General features: G+C 44.8%; 1 protein-coding gene across 2 annotated transcripts in view; it reads left to right on the top strand.

Annotated features, from left to right (window-relative positions):
- The window catches only part of UTP18 (UTP18 small subunit processome component), a 72,539-nt gene that overhangs the window by 33,957 nt on the left and 12,160 nt on the right, over positions 1-26,422 (top strand). For both annotated transcript variants that reach the window (XM_073606691.1, XM_073606690.1), the window contains exons 9-14: positions 376-476; positions 2,188-2,278; positions 16,946-17,069; positions 19,666-19,840; positions 21,760-21,905; positions 23,721-23,763. In XM_073606691.1, the coding sequence (XP_073462792.1) occupies positions 376-476; positions 2,188-2,278; positions 16,946-17,069; positions 19,666-19,840; positions 21,760-21,905; positions 23,721-23,745 (662 nt within the window). In that variant the 3' untranslated portion in view covers positions 23,746-23,763. The remainder of the gene's footprint in view (positions 1-375; positions 477-2,187; positions 2,279-16,945; positions 17,070-19,665; positions 19,841-21,759; positions 21,906-23,720; positions 23,764-26,422) is intronic.

Below are 26,422 nucleotides of genomic sequence, written 5' to 3'. Positions count from 1 at the left end.
CATGCTTCAGGAACAGCCCAGGATTCGGTGACCCCTGGCAAATCGTCATTCGACCCCCAGGTTGAGAACCACTGCCCTAGGTAAAGCTATCATGCAAATCCTCAATTATTAGAAGAGTTGAAATCCAATAAATGAAAGTGGCAGGCCAACAACAGTCAGGCTGGTGTAGAAATGGTTGGATTATGCTGGATGTCCTCCAGCCAGGATATGGGGTCAGCTCTGTCTGATTTATTGCAGCTTCCATACAGTCGAGGAACCTGTACAACTGTGCAAGGCCAAAAGTAAGGGTGGAGGTCATCTTTAATGTAAGCACGTTTCCTGTGTTATCTGGTGCTTGCCATGAATATGATAGGTCAGTGTTGTTTTCTGTTTCAGGCTTGGAGGAGAAATGTTTTCAAGAGTTTCAAGTGTCTGCAGATGGAACATATATGCTGCTTAATGGGACTTCTGGATATATACATCTGCTGTCGATGAAGGTATTTTAGGAACAGAGAGTGAGGCAAAGCGTACACTGTATATCCATTCTGCAAATGTTAGCGCTAACGCTCGCATGCATTTTTTTTTTCATGATTGTTCCTAAGCAATGTAATAATGATTAGGGCTGCAACTAACGATTATTTTCATAATCGATTAGTTGGCCGATTTATTGTTTTGATTAATCGATTAATAGCCTTAAAATAAGTGTGGTGTATAATTTATAGTTAATATGTAGAGTTTAAAGAAAAAGGCAATTTATTCTTAAATATCTCTATGCAGTGGTAAATATAAAAAACAACTATATAGTTAGGGAGCAAAATATCTAATCCACTCTGAGATTAACAGACAGAAGAGATATAATGTGTATATACTATTAGAGGAGATATATACTATTAGAGAAGAGATTTAGTGTATATACTATTAGAAGAGATATACTGTATATACTATTAGAGAAGAGAGATATACTGTATATACTATTAGAGAAGAGATATATACTGTATATACTATTAGAGAAGAGATATACTGTAAATACTATTAGAGGAGATATATATATATATATATATATATATATATATATATATATATATATATACTGTATATACTATTAGAGAAGAGATATATATTGTATATACTATTAGAGAAGAGATATATACTGTATATACTATTAGAGAAGAGATATATACTGTATATACTATTAGAGAAGAGATCTATACTGTATATACTATTAGAAAAGAGATCTATACTGTATATACTATTAGAGAAGAGATCTATACTGTATATACTATTAGAAAAGAGATCTATACTGTATATACTATTAGAGAAGAGATCTATACTGTATATACTATAAGAGGAGAGATATACTGTGTATATACTATTAGAGGAGAGATATACTGTGTATATACTATTAGAGGAGAGATATACTGTGTATATACTATTAGAGGTTAAATCTGGTAAATATCATCAGACTCCGATCTTTTTTTACAGAAAAAAAAAGTTAGACTGTTTTGCAGATTTTCAAACAGAACTGTAATATATTATATGCTGGCCATACATAAACAGTGTCTTCCTTCAAAAAAAAATTTCATTTTAAGAACGTTCGTTCGATTTTCGAATTGTTAGGTAGGTCAAATCGACATTTGTTTTCAACCACAGTGACAGGAAGATTTTGAAATAATAGAAAACTGCTTGGTCAAAAAAATTTGTTGTTTCAGCCCTTATAATGATGCATCTAACCAACATTGGGAGAACTCTGAATGTTTGTGATGACCTGAATCTGCAGTGAACCACTTAAGGACCAGGCTTTTTCTGGCAATTTTTGTTCACCTGTAACAATCGTTTATTATTTTTTTTTTTGTTTGAAAATTACTCAGAACCCCCAAACATTGTATTTTTTTTTTTTTTTTTTTAAAGCAAAGGCCCTAGATAGAGCAAAAAATGTTGGGGTTTTGCGATATTTTGTATCACACGGTATTTGCGCAGTGTTTTTTTTAACCACTTAAGGACCAAGTCTATTTCTGGCATTTGTTGTGTACAAGTTAAAATCAGTATTGTTTGCTAGAAAATTACTTAGAACCCCCAAACATATTAGATAGATCGATAGATTGATAGATAGATCGATAGAGTGAGATTTAGACCTATTTATGTGCAACTTTGTTACAGAGGCAAGAAAAATCCTAATTACCGATTTCATTATTTGTTTGTTTTATTAAGACTAAGGAGCTGATTGGAAGTATGAAGATGAATGGAAAAGCTATAAAAGCTGCCTTCACAGCGGACAGCAGTAAAATCTTCTCAAGTTCAAGTAAGCTGTTATATGTTGATTTGGGGGCACACAAGGGGGGAATACTTCCACAGAACAACAAAAGGAACGTGCTAGTGGTATTTGATCACCTCTGCCGGTTTTTTATTTTTTGCGCTATTAACAAAAAAAGGCCGACAATTGAAAAAAAATAACAATATTTTTTACTTTCTGCTATAAAGCATATCCAAAAAAGAAAAAAAAAAATAATTTCTTTTCTCGGACATCACGGGACACAGAGCCACAGTAATTACTGATGGGTTATAGGGTATCACTAGGTATTGGACACTGGTCACACCCTAATCAGGAAGTTCAACCCCCTATATAACCCCTCCCCTTCCAGGGATACCTCAGTTTTTACGCCAGTGTCTTAGGTGATGGACGTGTAAAGATGTCCTGTGCTGAAGCTCCAAAAGGAATATTCTAAGATCCTATACTGGGGCAAGCCAGGCGACCGGATCCATTCAAAGTGTCTTTTCATGGCCGAATTGGATGGTACCCGGGCCTCGTGTCCGAAGAAACGAGGTTTTACCTGTAACGCTTCTCTTTTTAGAGAGCTGGACCCGCGGATCAGAAAATGGCTTTAAACTTCCTAATTTCTGGCGAGGTGCTTTACAGGCCCAGAACTGAAGGATCCCCCTACTGATGGGGGCCCCAGTCTCTGACGGTTTTTCCACAAACGGAGCCCACCGTGAGAGGCGAAGGCTGGGTCTGTGTAAACTGAACCCTGCGGCCTGGATAAGGTAAGAGGAGATTCCACAGAATTTTAATTCTAGTGGCTTTTCTCCTTTAAGGTGAATGCATGCTGTGCCTATTGTGACCACCGGGGGCTGCCAAGAGCACAAACCTTCTCATGCTTGATCTGTCTCAGCGTCCGCTGCATTAGCTCTTCCTCCAGCTCCAAAGGTAGATGGTGGGGGTTTTTTTCTGCTGGGATGGTCCCCCCAGGCTAGGGAAAGGCTCAGGTATGCTGTAAGGCGGGTGAGACCGCACTGTCACAGCCGCTGCCGCCACCGAAGCCGCATTGCGATGCAGGGCCCATCACTGCCGGCCTCCTCCTTATTCCCCCAACCCCAGCCTCCCTTCAGGCTTGTCAGAAAGGGTCGGCTCGCGCGGGAAGCGCTCGTTTTTTCAAAAACGAGGGGGGGGGAGGGGGGGCGGGGCGTCAGCACAGCGTCAGCATGCCCAGACGCCCACAGTGCCAGAAAGCATGGCCATTTAAAGCACACTGTACAGGTGCTCTGAGCTTTGGAGAGACACAGAGCTGACAGTCGCATGTAAGGTGGGACACAGGCATTCCCCTAGGCTGAATTTACTAAAGAACACCGGACTGGGCAGTTGGTAGCAAGGCTTTTAGCCAGACTACATCGCTCAGCAGTCAGTGTTCGCTTTTGATACCTCACACCTTGTTGCTTTGCACTATGGGTAGAAGAGGTTCAAGCACCCCAAGAACCAGAGGCACTAGGGGGTCTCGTTTAGGTTCTGAGGACCCCCTGTCTGCTACACCATCCCCTCCTGAGGGACCAGGGGCAGCTGGACAGGGAGAGCCATTGGGGTTAGGGGCTACATCTGCTGCCGGCACTTCAGCCCCTGTTTACATTACACAAGAAGTTTTTTCCTCAACCATTTCTGGATTAGAGAAAAAGCTAATGGCCGCGATTACATCTTCACGCAGTGAAAAAAAACGCACAAGGCCTTCCTCTGCTTCCCAAGACCCTCAGTCAGAGGAGCTCTGGGATAAAGGAGATGAATCCCTTTCAGAGGATCGGGATGGGACAGATGATTCCTCTTCGGAGGATTCAGGTGGAGAGCGACCCTCTGCGACTTCCCAAGAGGAGAAAGTCTTAGTGCAGATCCTCACTGGTTTGGTCCGCTCCACATTTAAGTTGTCCCTACCTGAAACTACTACAGAAACCTCTTCTGCTTTGGGGTCATTGAAACCTTTCCAAGCAGCACATGCTTTTCCTGTTCATAATTTACTTGAAAAGCTGCTTTATTCTGAGTGGGATCACCCAGATAAGCGATTTCTTCCGCCGAAAAAGTTTTCTACACTTTATCCTATGGAAGAAAAGTTTATTAAGAGGTGGGGAATACCGGCCATTGATGCGGCCATTTCCTCTGTAAATAGTAATCTGACTTGTCCTGTAGACAACGCTCAGATGCTCAAAGATCCTGTGGATAAAAAGATGGACTTCTTATTGAAAGATGTGTTCTCTTTAGCAGGATCAGTGGCCCAACCTGCAGTAGCAGCGATTGGAGTCTGTCAATACTTAAGAGACCATGTTAAACAGGTCATCAAAGTATTACCTGAACAGCAGGCCCAGGGGTTTGCTAACCTTCCTGCGGCTTTATGTTATGCTGTTGATGCCATTAGAGATTCTATCGTGCAAACCTCTCGCCTCTTGCTTGGGTTGGTGCATATACGTAGAATCTTATGGTTGAAAAACTGGTCAGCCGAAGCACCATGTAAGAAGCTACTGGCTGGGTTTCCCTTCCGTGGTGAAAGGTTGTTTGGAGAGGACTTGGATAATTATATCAAGATGATCTCCTGTGGGAAAAGCACTCTCTTACCTGATAAGAAGAAGAGTAAGCGTCCCTCTTTTAAACGGACTCTTTCCCCAGCGCCAGGGGCATCAGCCTCCAGGCAGTCACGAGGGTCTCCTCCGTATGGGGCAAGAAACAAGAGTCAACCCCAGGGACACAAGAAATCCTGGGGGAAAAGGTCTTCTAAGCAAGACACTAAGACCTCTTCATGAAGGGGCGCCCCGCTTGCTCGAGTGGGGGGAAAGACTGCTGCAGCTCTCAGGGCCCTGGCAGAAGGACTTCCAGGACAGATGGGTGATCTCCACGGTAACCTTAGGGTACAGACTGGAGTTCCAAGAATGTCCCTCTCCTCGTTTCCTCAGATCAGGTGTTCCCAGAAAGCCAGAAGAGAAGCAGTCGCTCCTTCTAGCGATAAAGCGACTTTTGTCGCAAGAGGTCATTGTGGGGGTTCCCACAAAGGATCAAGGATTGAGACTTTGTTCCAATCTTTCTATGGTCCGAAAACCAAATGGGGACGACAGACCCATTTTGGATTTGAGAGATCTGAAACGATTCCCAAGGATGCAGTCCTTTCGTTTGGAATCAATTCAGACAGTAATCTCCGTCCTGCAGGGAGGAGAATTTCTGATATCAAAAGGCATCAGAGATGCAGGCCTATATGTGCCCAGTTTTCCTGCTTAACTGAAGTGTCTGCAGGCAAAGATCACTGCTCTAAGGGAGCTGATTCTGACAGTCAGGGCCAAGAAGGGTCTTTCTGTCCGCCTTTGTATAAGGCTGCAGGGGAAGATGGTGGCTTCATTCGCAGCAGTTCCCTATGCGCAGTTCCAAGCAGAACTGTTGTAACACAGTATTCTGTTGACCTGGAACAGGAAGGTGCAGGCATTAAACTTTCCAATGCACCTATCGCATGCGATGCGTCAGAGCCTCAGTTGATGGCTCATACCCGAAAACCTACAGAAGGGGAAATCCTTCCTACCGGTTGCCTGGGATCCTCTTGCAGGCAGGACGGATGCGTTGGTGATTCCGTGGCATCGGCTCTCACCGATTTATGCATTCCCTCCCATTCTGCTACTGCCACGGCTCCTTCGCAGACTCAGGCAAGAAGGGAAGTCGGCACTTCTGGTGGCCCCCGTTTGGTCCAGAAGAACCTGATAAGCAGAAATAGCAGGGATGATGGTGGGTTCCCGGTGGACCCTACCGATACACCCAGACCTGTTAGCTCAAGGTCCGGTGTTCCAGCCTGCCTCACAAATGCTAGATTTGACGGGTGGGCTATTGAATCCCACGTTCTGAAAGATCGTGGGCTTTCAGGTCCTGTCATATCTACCTTGATCAAGGCAAGGAAGCCAGCTTCCAGAATGATTTATCATAGTGTCTGGAAAGCTTATGTATCCTGGTGTGAATCCAGGGGTTGGCATCCCAGGAATTATGTCATAGGTAGAATTCTGGATTTTCTACAATTAGGATTAGAGATGAAGCTGGCCTTGAGTACCATCAAGGGCCAGGTGTCGGCCTTATCAGTGTTGTTTCATCGGCCGCTTGCTTCGCATTCTCTGATCCGAAACCTTATACAGGGGGTGATGCGTCTTAATCCTCCGGTTAAGGCGCCCCTAAACCCCTGGGACTTGAACTTGGTTCTATCGGTGTTACAAAAACAACCTTTTGAGCCAATACGTCAGATTCCTTTGGTCTTACTGACGAGGAAACTAATTTTCCTGGTAGCTATCTCTTCTGCTAGAAGAGTATCAGAAATAGCAGCTCTTCCCTGTAAAGAGCCTTACTTGACTATACACAAGGATAGAGTGGTACTGCGCCCTCATCCTAGTTTTTTTACCGAAGGTGGTTTCAGATTTTCATCTAAACCAAGACATTGTGCTACCTTCCTTTTTTCCAGAACCTTGTTCTTCGGAAGAAAGGTCATTACATTCTTTGGATGTAGTAAGAGCAGTCAAGACCTATCTGGAGGCAACTGCTCAGATTCGCAAGACGGATGTCTTGTTCGTGCTGCCGGAGGGTCCCAATAGAGGACAGGCAGCGTCAAAAGCGACCATTTCTAAATGGATTCGACAGTTGATTATTCAAGCTTACGGTTTGAAACGGAAGGTTCCCCCGTTTCAGATCAAGGCACATTCCACAAGGGCTATTGGTGCTTCTTGGGCAGTGCATCACCGGGCCTCTATGGCTCAGATCTGCAAGGCCGCAACCTGGTCTTCAGTTCATACATTCACCAGATTCTATCAGGTGGATGTGAGAAGGCATGAGGATATCGCCTTTGGGCGTAGTGTGCTGCAGACAGCGGTACAAGGTCCTCAGGTCTGATAGCACCCTACTTGGTTGTGATTTCCCCCCCCTCAGTTGGCATTGCTTTGGGACATCCCATCAGTAATTACTGTGGCTCTGTGTCCCGTGATGTCCGAGAAAAGAAAATAGGATTTTTTATTACAGCTTACCTGTAAAATCCTTTTCTTTCGACGGACATCACGGGACACAGAGGTCCCGCCCCTCTTCTAATACACCTATACTGCTTTGCTACAAAACTGAGGTATCCCTGGAAGGGGAGGGGTTATATAGGGGGTTGAACTTCCTGATTAGGGTGTGACCAGTGTCCAATACCTAGTGATACCCTATAACCCATCAGTAATTACTGTGGCTCTGTGTCCCGTGATGTCCGTCGAAAGAAAAGGATTTTACAGGTAAGCTGTAATAAAAAATCCTATTTTCTTCATCAATTTAGGCCACTATGTATTAATACTTCTACATATTTTTTGGTAAAAAAAATAAGCGTATATTGATTGGTTTGCGCAAAAGTTATAGCGTCTACAAACTATGGAATAGATTTATGTAATTTTTTTTTTAATTGTTTTTACTGGTAATGGCGGCGATCAGCGATTTTTAGCGGAACTGCGACATTGTGGTGGAAAAATCTGACCCTAAGTGACACCTTTTGGGGACCAGTGACACCAATAAAAAGAATGCATTGATCACTGTATAAATTACACTGGCAGGGAAGGGGTTAACATCAGGGGCGATCAAAGAGTTAAATGTGTTCCCTGTTTGTGCTTTTTTACTGTTTGGGGGAAGTATTGACAGATAGAACACAGAGCTTGGTGTTCCTGTTTACTAGGAACAGAAGATCTCCATGTTCTCCCCTGTCAGAACGGGGATCCGCCTTGTTCACATAGGCAGCTCCCCGTTCTGCCTCTCTGTGGAGCGATTGCGGGTGGCCGGCGGACATCGGGTCCCCAGGACCCACGCATTGGCTCCCCGCGCAAAGACCCCCTCTAGCAGCGCGCACATGCCCGCAGTATCTATTACATGAAATCATGTACAGGTACGTTTTCGCGCAATAGAGCCGCACAGCCGCAGTATATATGCAGTGGGCGCTCTTTAAGTGGTTAATGGTAGCAACAATCCTGCAATACAATAAAGCCGGCTACTCGATAACGACCATTGCAACAATTCTTTATTGGATACAGCAGTAACATCTAATGTGTTTCGGTTGAAGCCTTACTCATAGCATGAGTAAGGCTTTGGTTGAAACGCGTTAGTGTCGCGCATTTGGATTGAAGAAAGAATAGCCTATCACTGATGCACTGTATTGCAAAAAGTATTGGTACACCTGACTTTACACACACATGAACTATAATGGCATCCCAGTCTAATGCCCCGTACACACGGTCGGATTTTCCGACGGAAAATGTGTGATAGGACCTTGTTGTTGGAAATTCCGACCGTGTGTGGGCTCCATCACACATTTTCCATTGGATTTTCCGACACACAAAGTTTGAGAGCAGGCTATAAAATTTTCCGACAACAAAATCCGTTGTCGAAATTTCCGATCGTGTGTACACAAATCCGACGCACAAAGTGCCACGCATGCTCAGAATAAATAAAGAGATGAAAGCTATTGGCCACTGCCCCGTTTATAGTCCCGATGTACGTGTTTTAGGTCACCGCATTTAGAACGATCGGATTTTCCGACAACTTTGTGTGACCGTGTGTATGCAAGACAAGTTTGAGCCAACATCCGTCGGAAAAAATCCATGGATTTTGTTGTCGGAATGTCCGAACAAAGTCCGACCGTGTGTACGGGGCATTAGTCCATAGGGTTCAATATTGAGTTGGCCCTCCCTTTGCAGCTATAACAGCTTCAACTCTTCTGGGAAGGCTGTCCACAAGGTTTAGGAGTGTGTCTATGGGAATGTTTGACCATTCTTCCAGAAGCACGTTTGTGAGGTCAGGCACTGATGTTGGATGAGAAGGCCTGGCTCGCAGTCTCCACTCTAAATCATCCCAAAGCTGTTCTATCGGGTTGAAGTCAGGACTTTGTGCAGGCCAGTCAAGTTCCTCCACCCCAAACTCGCTCATCTACACTATATTGCCAAAGGTATTGGGCCACCCCTCCAAATCATTTGGTGGAGGGGGGATTATGGTGTGGGGTTGTTTTTCAGGGGTTGGACTTGGCCCCTTAGTTTTTTTTTGTTTTTTTTGTTTTTCTTTTAACCTGTAACACTTTGAGACTCTTTGATGTAAAGGGCACTATAAATAAAATGTATTATTTTTATTATTATTAGTTCCAGTGACAGGAAGTCTTAAAGTGTAAGTCCAGCCTAACACTAAAATCCCTACATCTATAGACATCCAAGATCTAACACTAACCTATCTAGCCCTGTAAAGGAGAAATCTGCATACATAACCTTTTTTCAAGCTGATCCGATCTGGTCTCCAGCGGCAGAAGCTCTGCAGAGGACACAGCCGACAACGGTTGTGAAATGAATGGGGAGTGATGTCACCCATAGACTTACTATGGAGCTTCTATTTTCAGACGTGTCCTCTGCACCCACCTCCATAGCGAAGCCGCGGCTGACAGCTCAGCAAGGGACCAGATTGGCTTCAGAAAAGGTATGTTAGAAAGTTAGTGTTAGATCGTCGATGTCTGTAGATGCAGGGATTTTAGTGTTAAGGGTGGACTCCTACTTTAAGGTGTCAGCATACCAAAACATTTTGGACAATTTCATGCTCCCAACTTTGTGGGAACAGTTTGGGGATGGCCCCTTCCTGTTCCAACATGACTGCGCACCAGTGCACAAAGCAAGGTCCATAAAGACATGGATGAGCGAGTTTGGGGTGAAGGAACTTGACTGGCCTGCATAGAGTCCTGACCTCAACCTGATAGAAAACACCTTTGGGATGAATTGGAGTGGAGACTGCGAGCCAGGCCTTCTCATCCAACATCAGTGCCTGACTTCACTAATGCGCTTCTGGAAGACTGGTCAAACATTCCCATAGACACACTCCTAAACCTTGTGGACAGTCTTCCCAGAAGAGTTGAAGCTGTTATAGCTGTAAAGGGTGGGCCAACTCAATATTGAACCCTACGGACTAAGACTGGGATGCCATTAAAGTTCATGTGTGTGTAAAGGCAGGCGTCCCAATACTTTTGACAATATAGTGTATTTAAAGACATGGTGTATGGGAATTACTTCACATATTTCTGAACACTATTTGAGCAGTTTTTGTGGTATCATAACCTATATGGGAATTTATTTCACATATCTATAGACACTATTTGAGTTGTGTTTGTGGTACTATAATTCATATGGATAATTGTTATATATATTTTCACATATAGAGTTTTAACCACTTGCCGACCGGGCCATAGCCGAAAGACGGCTACAGCACGGTCGGCTTATTCTGGGTGGGCGTCCATGGACGTCCTCCCAGAATGTTGCTCTCGCGCGCCCCCTGGGGCGTGCTCCTGCAAACATCCGTGACCGCAAACATCAAATGACGGAGCGATCACTTGTAATCAAACCGGCGCCGGTTCCTCCCTCCCCTCTCTGTACCGAGCAGCGCTGTGGGCTGGATCTGTAGTGCCCACAGCGCTGCTCTGTGCCCATACTCTGCAATAATGTGCAATACTCTGCCAATAAATTTTAACATTTTTAAAATTTAAAATTTTTTTTTTTTTACCGAATTTTCAGTCTTTTTTGATTTATAGTGCAAAAAATAAAAAACCCAACGGTGATTAAATACCACCAAAAGAAAGCTCTATTTCTTTTCTCGGACATCACGGGACACAGAGCCACAGTAATTACTGATGGGTTATAGGGTATCACTGGTGATTGGACACTGGTCACACCCTATCAGGAAGTTCAACCCCCTATATAACCCCTCCCCTTCCAGGGATACCTCAGTTTTTACACCAGTGTCTTAGGTGATGGACGTGTAAAGATGTCCTGTGCTGAAGCTCCAAAAGGAATATCCTAAGATCCTATACTGGGGCAAGCCAGGCGACCGGATCCATTCAAAGTGTCTTTTCATGGCCGAATTGGATGGTACCCGGGCCTCGTGTCCGAAGAAACGAGGTTTTACCTGTAACGCTTCTCTTTTTAGAGAGCTGGACCCGCGGATCAGAAAATGGCTTTAAACTTCCTAATTTCTGGCGAGGTGCTTTACAGGCCCAGAACTGAAGGATCCCCCTACTGATGGGGGCCCCAGTCTCTGACGGTTTTTCCACAAACGGAGCCCACCGTGAGAGGCGAAGGCTGGGTCTGTGTAAACTGAACCCTGCGGCCTGGATAAGGTAAGAGGAGATTCCACAGAATTTTAATTCTAGTGGCTTTTCTCCTTTAAGGTGAATGCATGCTGTGCCTATTGTGACCACCGGGGGCTGCCAAGAGCACAAACCTTTTCATGTTTGATCTGTCTCAGCGTCCGCTGCATTAGCTCTTCCTCCAGCTCCAAAGGTAGATGGTGGGGGGTTTTCTCTGCTGGGATGGTCCCCCCAGGCTAGGGAAAGGCTCAGGTATGCTGTAAGGCGGGTGAGACCGCACTGTCACAGCCGCTGCCGCCGCCGCCGCCACCGAAGCCGCATTGCAATGCAGGGCCCACCACTGCCGGCCTCCTCCTTATTCCCCCAACCCCAGCCTCCCTTCAGACTTGTCAGAAAGGGTCGGCTCGCACGGGAAGCGCTCATTTTTCAAAAACGAGGGGGGGCGGGGCGTCAGCACAGCGTCAGCGTGCCCAGACGCCCACAGTGCCAGAAAGCATGGCCATTTAAAGCACACTGTACAGGTGCTCTGAGCTTTGGAGAGACACAGAGCTGACAGTCGCATGTAAGGTGGGACACAGGCATTCCCCTAGGCTGCATTTACTAAAGAACACCGGACTGGGCATTTGGTAGCAAGGCTTTTAGCCAGACTACATCGCTCAGCAGTCAGTGTTCGCTTTTGATACCTCACACCTTGTTGCTTTGCACTATGGGTAGAAGAGGTTCAAGCACCCCAAGAACCAGAGGCACTAGGGGGTCTCGTTTAGGTTCTGAGGACCCCCTGTCTGCTACACCATCCCCTCCTGAGGGACCAGGGGCAGCTGGACAGGGAGAGCCATTGGGGTTAGGGGCTACATCTGCTGCCGGCACTTCAGCCCCTGTGTACATTACACAAGAAGTTTTTTCCTCAACCATTTCTGGATTAGAGAAAAAGCTAATGGCCGCGATTACATCTTCACGCAGTGAAAGAAAACGCACAAGGCCTTCCTCTGCTTCCCAAGACCCTCAGTCAGAGGAGCTCTGGGATAAAGGAGATGAATCCCTTTCAGAGGATCGGGATGGGACAGATGATTCCTCTTCGGAGGATTCAGGTGGAGAGCGACCCTCTGCGACTTCCCAAGAGGAAAAAGTCTTAGTGCAGATCCTCACTGGTTTGGTCCGCTCCACATTTAAGTTGTCCCTACCTGAAACTACTACAGAAACCTCTTTTGCTTTGGGGTCACTGAAACCTTTCCAAGCAGCACATGCTTTTCCTGTTCATAATTTACTTGAAAAGCTGCTTTATTCTGAGTGGGATCACCCAGATAAGCGATTTCTTCCGCCGAAAAAGTTTTCTACACTTTATCCTATGGAAGAAAAGTTTATTAAGAGGTGGGGAATACCGGCCATTGATGCGGCCATTTCCTCTGTAAATAGTAATCTGACTTGTCCTGTAGACAACGCTCAGATGCTCAAAGATCCTGTGGATAAAAAGATGGACTTCTTATTGAAAGATGTGTTCTCTTTAGCAGGATCAGTGGCCCAACCTGCAGTAGCAGCGATTGGAGTCTGTCAATACTTAAGAGACCATGTTAAACAGGTCATCAAAGTATTACCTGAACAGCAGGCCCAGGGGTTTGCTAACCTTCCTGCGGCTTTATGTTATGCTGTTGATGCCATTAGAGATTCTATCGTGCAAACCTCTCGCCTCTTGCTTGGGTTGGTGCATATACGTAGAATCTTATGGTTGAAAAACTGGTCAGCCGAAGCACCATGTAAGAAGCTACTGGCTGGGTTTCCCTTCCGTGGTGAAAGGTTGTTTGGAGAGGACTTGGATAATTATATCAAGATGATCTCCTGTGGGAAAAGCACTCTCTTACCTGGTAAGAAGAAGAGTAAGCGTCCCTCTTTTAAACGGACTCTTTCCCCAGCGCCAGGGGCATCAGCCTCCAGGCAGTCACGAGGGTCTCCTCCGTATGGGGCAAGAAACAAGAGTCAACCCCAGGGACACAAGAAATCCTGGGGGAAAAGGTCTTCTAAGCAAGACACTAAGACCTCTTCATGAAGGGGCTCCCCGCTTGCTCGAGTGGGGGGAAAGACTGCTGCAGCTCTCAGGGCCCTGGCAGAAGGACTTCCAGGACAGATGGGTGATCTCCACGGTAACCGTAGGGTACAGACTGGAGTTCCAAGAATGTCCCTCTCCTCGTTTCCTCAGATCAGGTGTTCCCAGAAAGCCAGAAGAGAAGCAGTCGCTCCTTCTAGCGATAAAGCGACTTTTGTCGCAAGAGGTCATTGTGGGGGTTCCCACAAAGGATCAAGGATTGAGACTTTGTTCCAATCTTTCTATGGTCCGAAAACCAAATGGGGACGACAGACCCATTTTGGATTTGAGAGATCTGAAACGATTCCCAAGGATGCAGTCCTTTCGTTTGGAATCAATTCAGACAGTAATCTCCGTCCTGCAGGGAGGAGAATTTCTGATATCAATAGGCATCAGAGATGCAGGCCTATATGTGCCCAGTTTTCCTGCTTAACTGAAGTGTCTGCAGGCAAAGATCACTGCTCTAAGGGAGCTGATTCTGACAGTCAGGGCCAAGAAGGGTCTTTCTGTCCGCCTTTGTATAAGGCTGCAGGGGAAGATGGTGACTTCATTCGAAGCAGTTCCCTATGCGCAGTTCCAAGCAGAACTGTTGTAACACAGTATTCTGTTGACCTGGAACAGGAAGGTGCAGGCATTAAACTTTCCAATGCACCTATCGCATGCGATGCGTCAGAGCCTCAGTTGATGGCTCATACCCGAAAACCTACAGAAGGGGAAATCCTTCCTACCGGTTGCCTGGGATCCTCTTGCAGGCAGGACGGATGCGTTGGTGATTCCGTGGCATCGGCTCTCACCGATTTATGCATTCCCTCCCATTCTGCTACTGCCACGGCTCCTTCGCAGACTCAGGCAAGAAGGGAAGTCGGCACTTCTGGTGGCCCCCGTTTGGTCCAGAAGAACCTGATAAGCAGAAATAGCAGGGATGATGGTGGGTTCCCGGTGGACCCTACCGATACACCCAGACCTGTTAGCTCAAGGTCCGGTGTTCCAGCCTGCCTCACAAATGCTAGATTTGACGGGTGGGCTATTGAATCCCACGTTCTGAAAAATCGTGGGCTTTCAGGTCCTGTCATATCTACCTTGATCAAGGCAAGGAAGCCAGCTTCCAGAATGATTTATCATAGTGTCTGGAAAGCTTATGTATCCTGGTGTGAATCCAGGGGTTGGCATCCCAGGAAATATGTCATAGGTAGAATTCTGGATTTTCTACAATTAAGATTAGAGATGAAGCTGGCCTTGAGTGCCATCAAGGGCCAGGTGTCGGCCTTATCAGTGTTGTTTCAACGGCCGCTTGCTTCGCATTCTCTGATCCGAAACTTTATACAGGGGGTGATGCGTCTTAATCCTCCGGTTAAGGCGCCCCTAAACCCCTGGGACTTGAACTTGGTTCTATCGGTGTTACAGAAACAACCTTTTGAACCAATACGTCAGATTCCTTTGGTCTTACTGACGAGGAAACTAATTTTTCTGGTGGCCATCTCTTCTGCTAGAAGAGTATCAGAAATAGCAGCTCTTCCCTGTAAAGAGCCTTACTTGATTATACACAAGGATAGAGTGGTACTGCGCCCTCATCCTAGTTTTTTTACGAAGGTGGTTTCAGATTTTCATCTAAACCAAGACATTGTGCTACCTTCCTTTTTTCCAGAACCTTGTTCTTCGGAAGAAAGGTCATTACATTCTTTGGATGTAGTAAGAGCAGTCAAGACCTATCTGGAGGCAACTGCTCAGATTCGCAAGACGGATGTCTTGTTCGTGCTGCCGGAGGGTCCCAATAGAGGACAGGCAGCGTCAAAAGCGACCATTTCTAAATGGATTCGACAGTTGATTATTCAAGCTTACGGTTTGAAACGGAAGGTTCCCCCGTTTCAGATCAAGGCACATTCCACAAGGGCTATTGGTGCTTCTTGGGCAGTGCATCACCGGGCCTCTATGGCTCAGATCTGCAAGGCCGCAACCTGGTCTTCAGTTCATACATTCACCAGATTCTATCAGGTGGATGTGAGAAGGCATGAGGATATCGCCTTTGGGCGTAGTGTGCTGCAGACAGCGGTACAAGGTCCTCAGGTCTGATAGCACCCTACTTGGTTGTGATTCCCCCCCCTCAGTTGGCATTGCTTTGGGACATCCCATCAGTAATTACTGTGGCTCTGTGTCCCGTGATGTCCGAGAAAAGAAAATAGGATTTTTTATTACAGCTTACCTGTAAAATCCTTTTCTTTCGACGGACATCACGGGACACAGAGGTCCCGCCCCTCTTCTAATACACCTATACTGCTTTGCTACAAAACTGAGGTATCCCTGGAAGGGGAGGGGTTATATAGGGGGTTGAACTTCCTGATTAGGGTGTGACCAGTGTCCAATACCTAGTGATACCCTATAACCCATCAGTAATTACTGTGGCTCTGTGTCCCGTGATGTCCGTCGAAAGAAAAGGATTTTACAGGTAAGCTGTAATAAAAAATCCTATTTTGTGCGAAAAAAAGGACAAAAAATTCATATGGGTACAGTGTTGCATGACTGAGTAATTGTCATTCAAAGTGTCAGAGCACCGAAAGCTGAAAATTGGTCTGGTTAGGAAGGGGGTTTAAGTGCCCAGTTGTCAAGTGGTTAAAGAGTAGCACCTATCTTTACATTACATATATTCATAGTTGTGTTTGCATTTAAAGGGGCAGCTGCACGAGATTAAAAGAAATTTGGGTTGGCGCCCTCTTATTATTTTATTTTTCATCCTCTTCTGCTTTAGGTGACGGTGAGGTGTAATTTTTGTGGGAAACAACTATATATGAATATTTGCACTATTTTGGAGTAATAAAGTAAGGGCTCTTTCACACGGGGTGGATCAGTGATGATCCGCCCCGTGAACACCCGCTTGCTCAGCGGGGATCGTTCCACCGATCCCCGCTGAGCAGGAAAATGACAGGTCCGTCGCTGCACACTGTGCAGCGACGGACCTGTCAGAGCGCCGCTCTCCCCTATGGGGGATCGGATGATGACGGACCGTAGAGTCCATCGTCACCCGATGTGATCCGAAAACGGATGGAAAAGTAGGGTTTTCCTCCGCTACACTTTTCGGATCAGAGCAGGTCGGATGTCAGCGGACATGTCACCGCTGACATCCGACGCTCCATAGGGATGAATGTATGTCCGTTTCATCTGAAAACGGAAGGATGAAACACGGACATACGGATCCTCCATGTGAAAGAGCCCTAAGGGGGTTGAGTAACAATTGAAATATAGTTTTGGTGAGAGCGAACATGGATGGATTTTTTTTTTTTTTTATTATTATTGCAGCAATGATGGGTGGGGTTATGTGATAGAACTTTTTATGTGTGTTTTTTTTTGTTTTGTTTTTGTTTTTTTTTGTTGTATAATGAAAAATTCTATAAAAATGATTGATTGAAACAAAAAAAAGGGGGGCAGCTGCACGAGATTAAAGGAAGTTTGGGTTGGCGCCCTCTTATTTCTTTTTATTTTTCATCCTCTTCTACTTTAGGTGACGGTGAGGTGTATGTTTGGGATGTTAAAAGCAGGCGCTGCCTTAACCGATTTCAAGACGATGGCAGCTTATGTGAGACGTCTTTAGCACTGTCAAAGAACGGTCACTTTGTATCCTGTGGGTAAGCACGACATAGTGATGGTCATTAATAGAAGCTCAGTCCCATGCCAATTAAAGCTGAATGCTGGACACAAGAACTTTCAATCTGTAGTCACACCTTAACCGCTTACCTACCGGGCACTTTCACCCCCTTCCTCCTGCCTAGGCCAATTTTCAGCTTTCAACGCTGTCACGTTTTAAATGGCAATTGCGCGGTCATGCAACGCTGTACCCAAACTAAATTTTTATCTTTTTTTCACACAAATAAAGCTTTCTTTTGGTGGTATTTAATCACCACTGGGTTTTTTTTTTTTTTTTTTGCTAAACAAACGAAAAAAGAACAACGATTTAAAAAAAAAAAAAAAATACAATATTTTTTTCTTGGTTTGTTAAAAAATTGCAAACAAGTAATTTTTCTCCTTCGCTGATGGGCGGTGCTGATGATCAGTGCCCTACAACACAAGCTGGTTATCAGCTCTCTTCTCCCCTCCTCACGCTGTGAGCATGGGGAAAGGAAAGCTCATAACCGGCTTGTGTTTACATTCTGATCAGCTGTCATTGTACACAGCTGATCACGTGGTAAAGGGCCGCTTTGATTGGCCCCTTATCCCGATCTGTGATCAGCTGAGTCTGAAGGGTTAATAATGACTTAATTATAATATAAAGTCAATAATAACTTCTCTTATTTGCTCCCTTGTCTGTAATATACCATTAAAATACAAATTTGTTTTATCTGTTTAAAGCGGAGTTCCACCCACTTTTACAAGGTGGTCTTAAACGAAAGACCACCCCTCGTTATTGGAGATAATTTTTTCTTTTTTCCTACCTTTTTTGAAGTACTAAATGTACTTGCATTCTATCTTGACCGTGGCGCAGGACGTCATGTCCTCTTCTGCGGCGAGCCCGCCTCCTTCACCACCACCCCCCCCCCCCCCCCCGCTGTCTTCTGGGACCTGTGTGTGTCCCGGAAGAAGACCTGGCCATTCACAAAGCACCGCGCACCTCGCGCATCCACAGTAGGAAACCGGCTGTGAAGCCTGATGGCTCCCTTAGCTGAAATGGCGGCGCGGGGGCCGACGTCGCGGGTTCCCTGGACAGGTAAGTATCTTTATTAAAAGTAAGCAGCTACAGTACATGTAGCTGCTGACTTTAAAAAAATTAAATAATAAATTGCGGCTGAAACTCTGATATACGTCGGCACAATGGCAGTGGTGGGCAAATGGGCGTACCTGTACGTCCCCTTTTAATTGGCAGGGCTAGCGCGTACAGCGTGACCGTGCCCGCGGACTCTGTGTCCACCGCTCTCCTGGCGATCATGTCATGGAGCCGCAGAACGGAGAGATGCCTATGTAAACAAGACATTTCCCTGTTCTGCCTTGTGACATGACAGAAATCTCTGCTCCCTGTCATGTGAGTGGAAGCCCACCCCCCTACAGTTAGAATCACTCTCTAGGACACACTTAACACCTTGATCCCCCCCTAGTGTTTAACCCTTTCCCTGCCGGTGTAATTTACACAGTAATCAGTGTATTTTATAGCACTGATTGCTGTATAAATGACAATGGTCCCAAAATCGTGTCCGATGTGTCCGCCATAATATCGCAGTCCCGATAAAAATCGCAGATTGCCGCCATTACTAATAATAATTAAAAAAAAAAAAAAATCATAAAAAATGCCATAAAACTATCCCCTATTTTGTAGACACTATAACTTTTGGGCAAACCAATCAATATACGCTTATTGCGATTTTTTTTTTTTTTATTTATTTTATTTTTTTAACCAAAAATATGTAGAAGAATACATATCGGCCTAAACTGAGGAAAAAATTTGGGTTTTTTTTCATATATTTTTGGGGGATATTTATTATAGCAAAAAGTAAAAAAATACTGTTTTTTTTTTTTTTTTTTTTTTTCCAAAATTGTTGCTATTTTTTTTGTTTATAACACAAAAAATAAAAACCGCAGAGGTGATCAAATACCACCAAAAGAAATCTCTATTTGTGGGGAAAAAAGGACGTCAATTTTGTTTGTATGCAACATCGCACGACCGCACAAAAGTCCAGTTAAAGCGACGCAGTGCTGCATCGCAAAAAGTGCTCTGGTCAGGAAGGGGGTAAAATCTTCCGGGGCTGAAGCGGTTAATAAGTGCAAATAAATCTATTGGTCCTGCCAGAAATCTTATAAGTGGAAAACTTCCTGTGCTCTCTGTCTATGCTGCCTGTTATCTCTTAACACTGTTCCTAGCTGTCTCTGTGGGCTACAGAATACCTCCCACCTATGTTTTTGAAAACAGATGGGGTGGTGTTTATAGTTCTGTTTTTCCAGAGTGACAACACTATTCCTCCATAGATATAGTACAGTGAGTGTTGTCACCCTAGGATGAGAAATGTGTTACTGGGAAGATCACCTGATGAAAGAAAAGGGGGGGGGGAGCCTAAAGAAAAACTAAGGCAGCCATCACATCCTAAGAACTAGTAGCTGCAATATAACTTTTATTCTTGGGTTTAGATACGCTTTAAGAGGATTCTGCCTCTTTGACCATGCTGATTTGTTTTAAACCTCTTCCCCTTTATACCCTGTAGTGCACAGGCATTGTCTGACTCGAGATTTATTTTTCAGCTCCAGCTCCGGGGTGGTGAATATCTACAACTACGAAGACTGTCTGCAAAACACAAACCCAAAACCGCTAAAATCCATCATGAATCTCGTGACAACCACCTCATCGCAGGTGTTCAGCCCCCAGACTGAAATCTTAGCCGTGGCGTCTCACACGATGGACGACGCTGTCAAATTAGTAAGGGAGATTTGTGTTCTCTGTTCTGACACTTATCAAGTGGACTGAGAGACAAAATATGTCTCATTTTTTTTTAATGCAATGTGGAAAGGTAAAAATGGTTGTAAACCTCAGATAAGAAATATGAGCAAAGCTTATTCCTCTATTGCATGGGTGCTCAACCTGGGGCCCTCCAGCTGATGCGGAACCATGAGGCATTGCAAGGCTGACGGTTACAAGCATGACTCCCAAAGGCTGAGGTATGATGGGACTTGTAGTTCTGCAACAGCTGGAGGGCCACAGGTTGAGCACCCATGCTTTATAGTGTGCACTTGTCTCAATCCAGAGCACAAAGGGTCATTTCTGTCTGCTGCTTTGTTCCTCTGCTATCGGCTTGTGTCCATTCTGACAAGTTTTCCTGACACCAAGAGAAAAATGGTGACAGGAGAGGTGGCTCCAGCGGGTTGAAGCCTGTCTGCAAAACACAAACCCAAAACCGCTAAAATCCATCATGAATCTCGTGACAACCACCTCATCGCAGGTGTTCAGCCCCCAGACTGCTGCTTTGTTCCTCTGCTATCGGCTTGTGTCCATTCTGACAAGTTTTCCTGACACCAAGAGAAAAATGGTGACAGGAGAGGTGGCTCCAGCGGGTTGAAGCCTCAGCTCTGTTAGTGTGTGTATGAAGTGGTAAGTGTGTGTGAGTGTGAAGTGTGTATGTGTGTGGTCTCTTTCCTGCAATCAACTCTCTTCACTGAGCTCTGCAGAGTAACTTCAGCTCTCCACCCCCTTTTTCTGAACATTCACACAAGCTTTAAAGATTCTGCGCTTTGAATTATTGTAGAGAAGAGAAGAGTGCAGGTAAACAGATACAACTTACCTAGGAGTTTTTTTTTTTTTTTTTCATCTCTATCACCTGAGGCCAGTCACTTGAATTTGGTATATGGAAGGGCTTACAACCACTTTAAAGTGGTTCTTAAGCCTCAAGGTTTTTTAGGGTAAAAAAAATCCCTTCTGTGTCAGACTCCCCCCTAACCCCCCCCCCTTTTTACTTACCTGAGCCCCATCGCGATCCAGCGCTGTGCATGAGAGCTCCGGATTTCCTGGCTTTGTCCCTCCTCCCTGGGCAGATTAATAGGGGGGGGGGGGGGGGGCTGCCCAAGTCCCTCTGTGTCAATGGATGCAGCAGCGGGTCTCAGGAGCAGCCCGCACAGGTAGGAATCTGCTTTCTTTTGGGGGCACCAGCAAGAGAGCAGGAGCCAGGAGCACCGGCGAGGGACCCGAGAAGAGGAGGATCAGGCCGCTAAGTATAGACATGGTTTTTTTTTTTTTTTTTTTTCCTTTACAATCACTTTAAATTTCCATCAGTTTCTTACTGCTGTGTCTCCACTAGGGATATGCACCCTCTCTATTTGTCCTGATGACCACTGACACCAGGGTAGAAAGAAATGAGTACAACCTTTACGGTAGTGCCTGGAGTCACAGTAGAGGATCTTCCAATAGGGGCATGTGATCTGGTGACAGCCAAGTCATTGTACACATGTGTATTATACAGCGGACACCCATGCGAGGGCTCTCTTTGCCCACACAGGGAGGCACGGGGGTTTCATTCATGTCCATTCCGATGCAGTGGCTGCATAGAACACGTGGACAAATGTCTGTGCTGAAATCTAAGTATCTGACCTGATACCTGAATGTAGTGTGATCTTTTTGTGCATTGATATGTCAGATAGGCCTTGCCCAATGCTGTGAAGAGTGCTTCAGAGCTCTGGTGCAGCTTCTCATGCGCACCGTGAGTCTTGCCTGCTCTTTGGACAATCTATGTGACTAGGGTTCAGTTTCCGTGGAGTAGAAGGAAGTGGGGCTTTTCGCCTCACATGTGGATCTTGTAATGTTTCCTGATGGTGGTAATTGATCTGTTTTTGTTATTTTCCTGCCAGGTTCACATTCCCTCCTTTACAGTCTTTTCAAACTTTCCGGTACAAGGCAAGAGGAAAAGAATTCACCTGGCCCGTGCAATGGATTTCTCCCCACACAGTGGCTTCTTCTCCATCGCAAACAACAGAGGTGAAGCTTTACTGTACAGGTAAGTGTCCTTGGTGATATCGGGAGCCACACCGGATTTTCTGTATAGAAACTGGAGTAAAGTGTCTTTGGCCTAAAGCAGTGGTTCTCAACCCTGTTCTCAAGTCCCCCCAAACAGGCCCTGTTTTGGGAATTTCTCTTAGATAAAATAGCTATCCAAAATACCAAGTCATTGACTCTGATTTAACCTCTTCAGCCCCGAAAGATTTTACCCCCTTCCTGACCAGAGCACTTTTTGCGATGCGGCACTGCGTCCATTTAACTGACAATTGCGCGGTCGTGCAACGTTGTACCCAAACAAAATTGACATCCTTTTTTCCCCCACAAATAGAGCTTTCTTTTGGTGGTATTTGATCACCTCTGCGGTTTTTATTTTTTGCGCTATAGACAAAAAAAAGAGTGACAATTTAAAAAAAAAAGCAATATTTTTTACTTTTTGCTATAATAAATATCCCCCAAAAATATTTAAAAAAATTTTTTCCTCAGTTTAGGCCGATATGTATTCTTCTACATATTTTTTGGTAAAAAAAAAATCGCAATAAGTGTATATTGATTGGTTTGCGCAAAAGTTATAGCGTCTACAAAATAGGGGATAGTTTTATGGCATTTTTATTAATTTTTTTTTTTATTAGTAATGGTGGTGATCTGCGATTTTTATTGTGATTGTGACATTATGGCGGACAGATCGGACACTTTTGACACTATTTTGGGACCATTGTCATTTATACAGCGATCAGTGCTATAAAAATGCACTGATTACTGTGTAAATGACACTGGCAGGGAAGGAGTTAAACACTAGGGGGCGGGGAGGGGTTAAGTCAGTACTAGGGAGTGTTTTCTAACTGTAGGGGGGATGGGCTAGCTGTGACACGTCACTGATCTCTGCTTCCAATGACAGGGAGCAGAGATTAGTGACACTGTCACTAGGCAGAACAGGGAGATACTGTTTACATCCCCAGGGCGATCGAGTCCGCGGGACCCGCAACCCAACTCAAGGAGCTCCCGGCCGGCGAGGGCGCCGCCGCACACGCAGTGGCACGCCGGGAAATTCAATGGGACTTACCTGTACGCCCATTTGCCCAGCCGTGCTATTCTGCCGACGTACAACGGCGTGCGCCAGTCAGAAAGTGGTTAAGTGTGTCCTAGGTAGTGATTCTAACTGTGGGGGGGGGGGGGTGGGCTACCTAGGACATGACATTGATCACCGCTCCCGATGACAGGGAGCAGTAGATCTCTATCATGACACAAGGCAGAAAGGGGAAATGCCTTGTTTACATAGGCACCTCCCTGTTCTACCTCTCCACACCGCAATCGCGGGCCGCCGACGAACATCGAGTTCCCGGGACCTGCGGGCACGCGCCCGAAAGGCGGCAAATTTAAAGGGACGTACCTATATGCCTATTTGCCTGCCTGTGCCAATCTGCCGACATATATGTGTGTGCGGCGGTCGGCAAGCGGTTAAAGCACCTGTGCAAGCAAAAGGAAAACCTGCAAACATGGCCTGTTGGGGGTATTTGAGGACGGGGTTGAGAACCACTGGCATAAAGCAACCAGATTCTGACTGTCTAAGTTCTTGTTCAGATTAAAAAAATGACAGCTGTAATTTTATTGGTTTTATTGGTTGTTACCAATAAGAGTGAAGCATTTTAATATAGTAGCAGTTTTTTTTATTAATAATAATTTTTATTATGTTTTATTATCATTATATTTTATTATGTGATATATAATTTTTATTTATTAAGTTTCTTATTATCTTTTTTATTTTTTTGGTCTTACTCTCAATGTCATTGAATGTAACATTTTTATCTTTCTTTAGATTAAAGCATTACTCCGATTTCTAACAACGGAAAGACAAAATAGTAAGTTTCTGTACAGATGTAAATGTCATGAATCTTAAAGAGGCAGCCTACCCAAAAAGAATAAAATGCCGCAGGTTTTAAATATTCCACAGATCTCTTATGTTTCTAGACGTTTCAAGTGTCATCATCTCTGCATCCAAGTTCCCAGCCTTGCCCCATGTCTTGGCCTGTATAAGGATGTCCCAGTATCCTACAGCATGCTATGGGAAAGCCAAGCTCATTGAGGAGAAGGATCGGCTTGTAGTACAGTGCCTTGAAAAAGTATTCACACCCCTTGAAATTTTCCACATTTTGTCATGTTACAGCCAAAAACGTAAATGTATTTTATTGGGATTTTATGTGATAGACCAACACAAAGTGGCACATAATTCTGAAGTGCAAGGAAAATGATAAATGGTTTATACATTTTATTCTTTTTTCCTTTTTTTTTTTACAAATAAATATGTGAAAAGTGTGCCGTGCATTTGTATTCAGCCCCCTTTACTCTGATATCCCTAACTAAAATCTAGTGCTGGGGTAGGCAACCTCGGCCCTCCAGCTGTGATGAAAATACAAATCCCATCATGCCTCTGCCTCTAGGAGTCATACCTGTGATTGTCAGGGTCTTGCAATGTCTCATGTTTCAAAACAGCTGGAGGGCCGAGTTGGCCTACCCCTGATCTAGTGGAACCAATTGCCTTCAGAAGTTACCTAATCAGTAAATAGAGTCCACCTGTGTGTAATTTAACCTCAGTATAAATACAGCTGTTCTGTGAAGCCCTCAGAAGTTTGTTAGAGAACCTTAGTGAACAAACAGCATCATGAAGGCCAAGGAACACACCAGACAGGTCAGGGATAAAGTTATGGAGAAGTTTAAAGCAGGGTTAGGTTATAAAAAATATCCCAAGCTTTGAACATCTCACAGAGCTCTGTTCAATCCATCATCCGAAAATGGAAAGAGTATGGCACAACTGCAAACCTACCAAGACATGGCCGTCCACCTAAACTGACAGGCCGGGCAAGGAGAGCATTCATCAGAGAAGCAGCCAAGAGGCCCATGGTAACTCTGGAGGAGCTGCAGAGATCCACAGCTCAGGTGGGAGAATCTGTCCACAGGACAACTATTAGTCGTGCTCTCCACAAATCTGACCTTTATGGAAGAGTGGCAAGAAGAAAGACATTGTTGAAAGAAAGCCATAAGAAGTCCTGTTTGCAGTTTGCAAGTCATGTGGGGGACACAGCAAACGTGGAAGAAGGTGCTCTGGTCAGATGAGACCAACATTTTTTACTTTTTGGCTTAAAAGCAAAACACTGTGTGGCGAAAACTAACACTGCACATCACCCTGAACACACCATCCCCACTGTGAAACATGATGGTGGGAGCATCATGTTGCGGGGATGCTTTTCTTCAGCAGGAACAGGGAAGCTGGTCAGAGTTGATTAAAAAGATGGATGGAACCAAATACAGTGTAATCTTATGCCGCGTACAAAACGAGCAGACTTTACGGCAGACTTTGCCCGGTGGACAGGATTTCGTCGGACAATTCAATCGTGTGTGGGCTCCAGCGGACTTTGTTTTCTCAAAAGTTGGACGGACTTAGATTTGAAACATGTTTTAAATCTATCCGTCGAACTCGAGTCCGGTCGAAAAGTCCGCTCGTCTGTATGCTAGTTCGACGGACAAAAAGCCACGCTGGGGCAGCTATTGGCTACTGGCTATGAACTTCCTTATTTTAGTCCGGTCGTACGTCATCACGTACGAATTCGACGAACTTTGGTGGATTGTGTGTAGGCAAGTCCGTTCATTCAGAAAGTCCGTCGAAAAGTCCGCCGGGCAAAGTCTGCCATAAAGTCCGACCGTGTGTACGCGGCATCAGAAGAAAACCTGTTGAAGTCTGCAAAAGACTTGAGACTGGGGCGGAGGTTCACCTTCCAGCAGGACAATGACGACTCTAAACATACAGCCAGAGCTACAATGGAATTGTTTAGATCAAAGCATATTCATGTGTTAGAATGGCCCAGTCAAAGTCCAGACCTAAATCCAATTGAGAATCTGTGACAAGACTTGAAAATTGCTGTTCACAGACGCTCTCCATCCAATCTGACAGAGCTTGAGCTATTTTGCAAAGAAGAATGGGCAAAAATGTCACTCTAGATGTGCAAAGCTGGTAGAGACATCCCCAAAAAGACTTGCAGCTGTAATTGCAGTGAAAGGAGGTTCTACAAAGTATTGACTCAGGGGGGCGCCATACAAATGTACCCCACACTTTTCACAGATTTATTTATTAAAAAATGTTGAAAACCATTTATCATTTTCCTTCTACTTCACAATTATGTGCTACTTTGTTTTGGTCTTTCACATAAAATCCCAATAAAATACATTTACATTTTTGGTTGTAACATGAAAAAATGTGGAAAATTTCAAGGGGTATGAATACTTTTTAAAGGCACTGTATCTTTAATCTTGGACATCTTCCTTTAAAGTGGAAGTAAACCAATTGATTTGATAGTTTCAAAAAACAGTTAACATTCCCAGCATGCCATAAATGCTAGCTATCACATTGGTTGTGCTCTCAACCAAACTGTCAAACCTTCCAATGGCTGGTGTCATTATGGATCATATGTGCGGCATCACGGCAGTTGCAGATTAACGAGAGGCCAAGATTGCAGATTCCTTGGC

This window comes from Aquarana catesbeiana, linkage group LG12 (genome assembly GCF_042186555.1).
Source record: "Aquarana catesbeiana isolate 2022-GZ linkage group LG12, ASM4218655v1, whole genome shotgun sequence".
In the NCBI taxonomy this organism is placed as follows: domain Eukaryota; kingdom Metazoa; phylum Chordata; class Amphibia; order Anura; family Ranidae; genus Aquarana; species Aquarana catesbeiana.
This window is presented reverse-complemented; position numbering and strand designations above follow the sequence as displayed.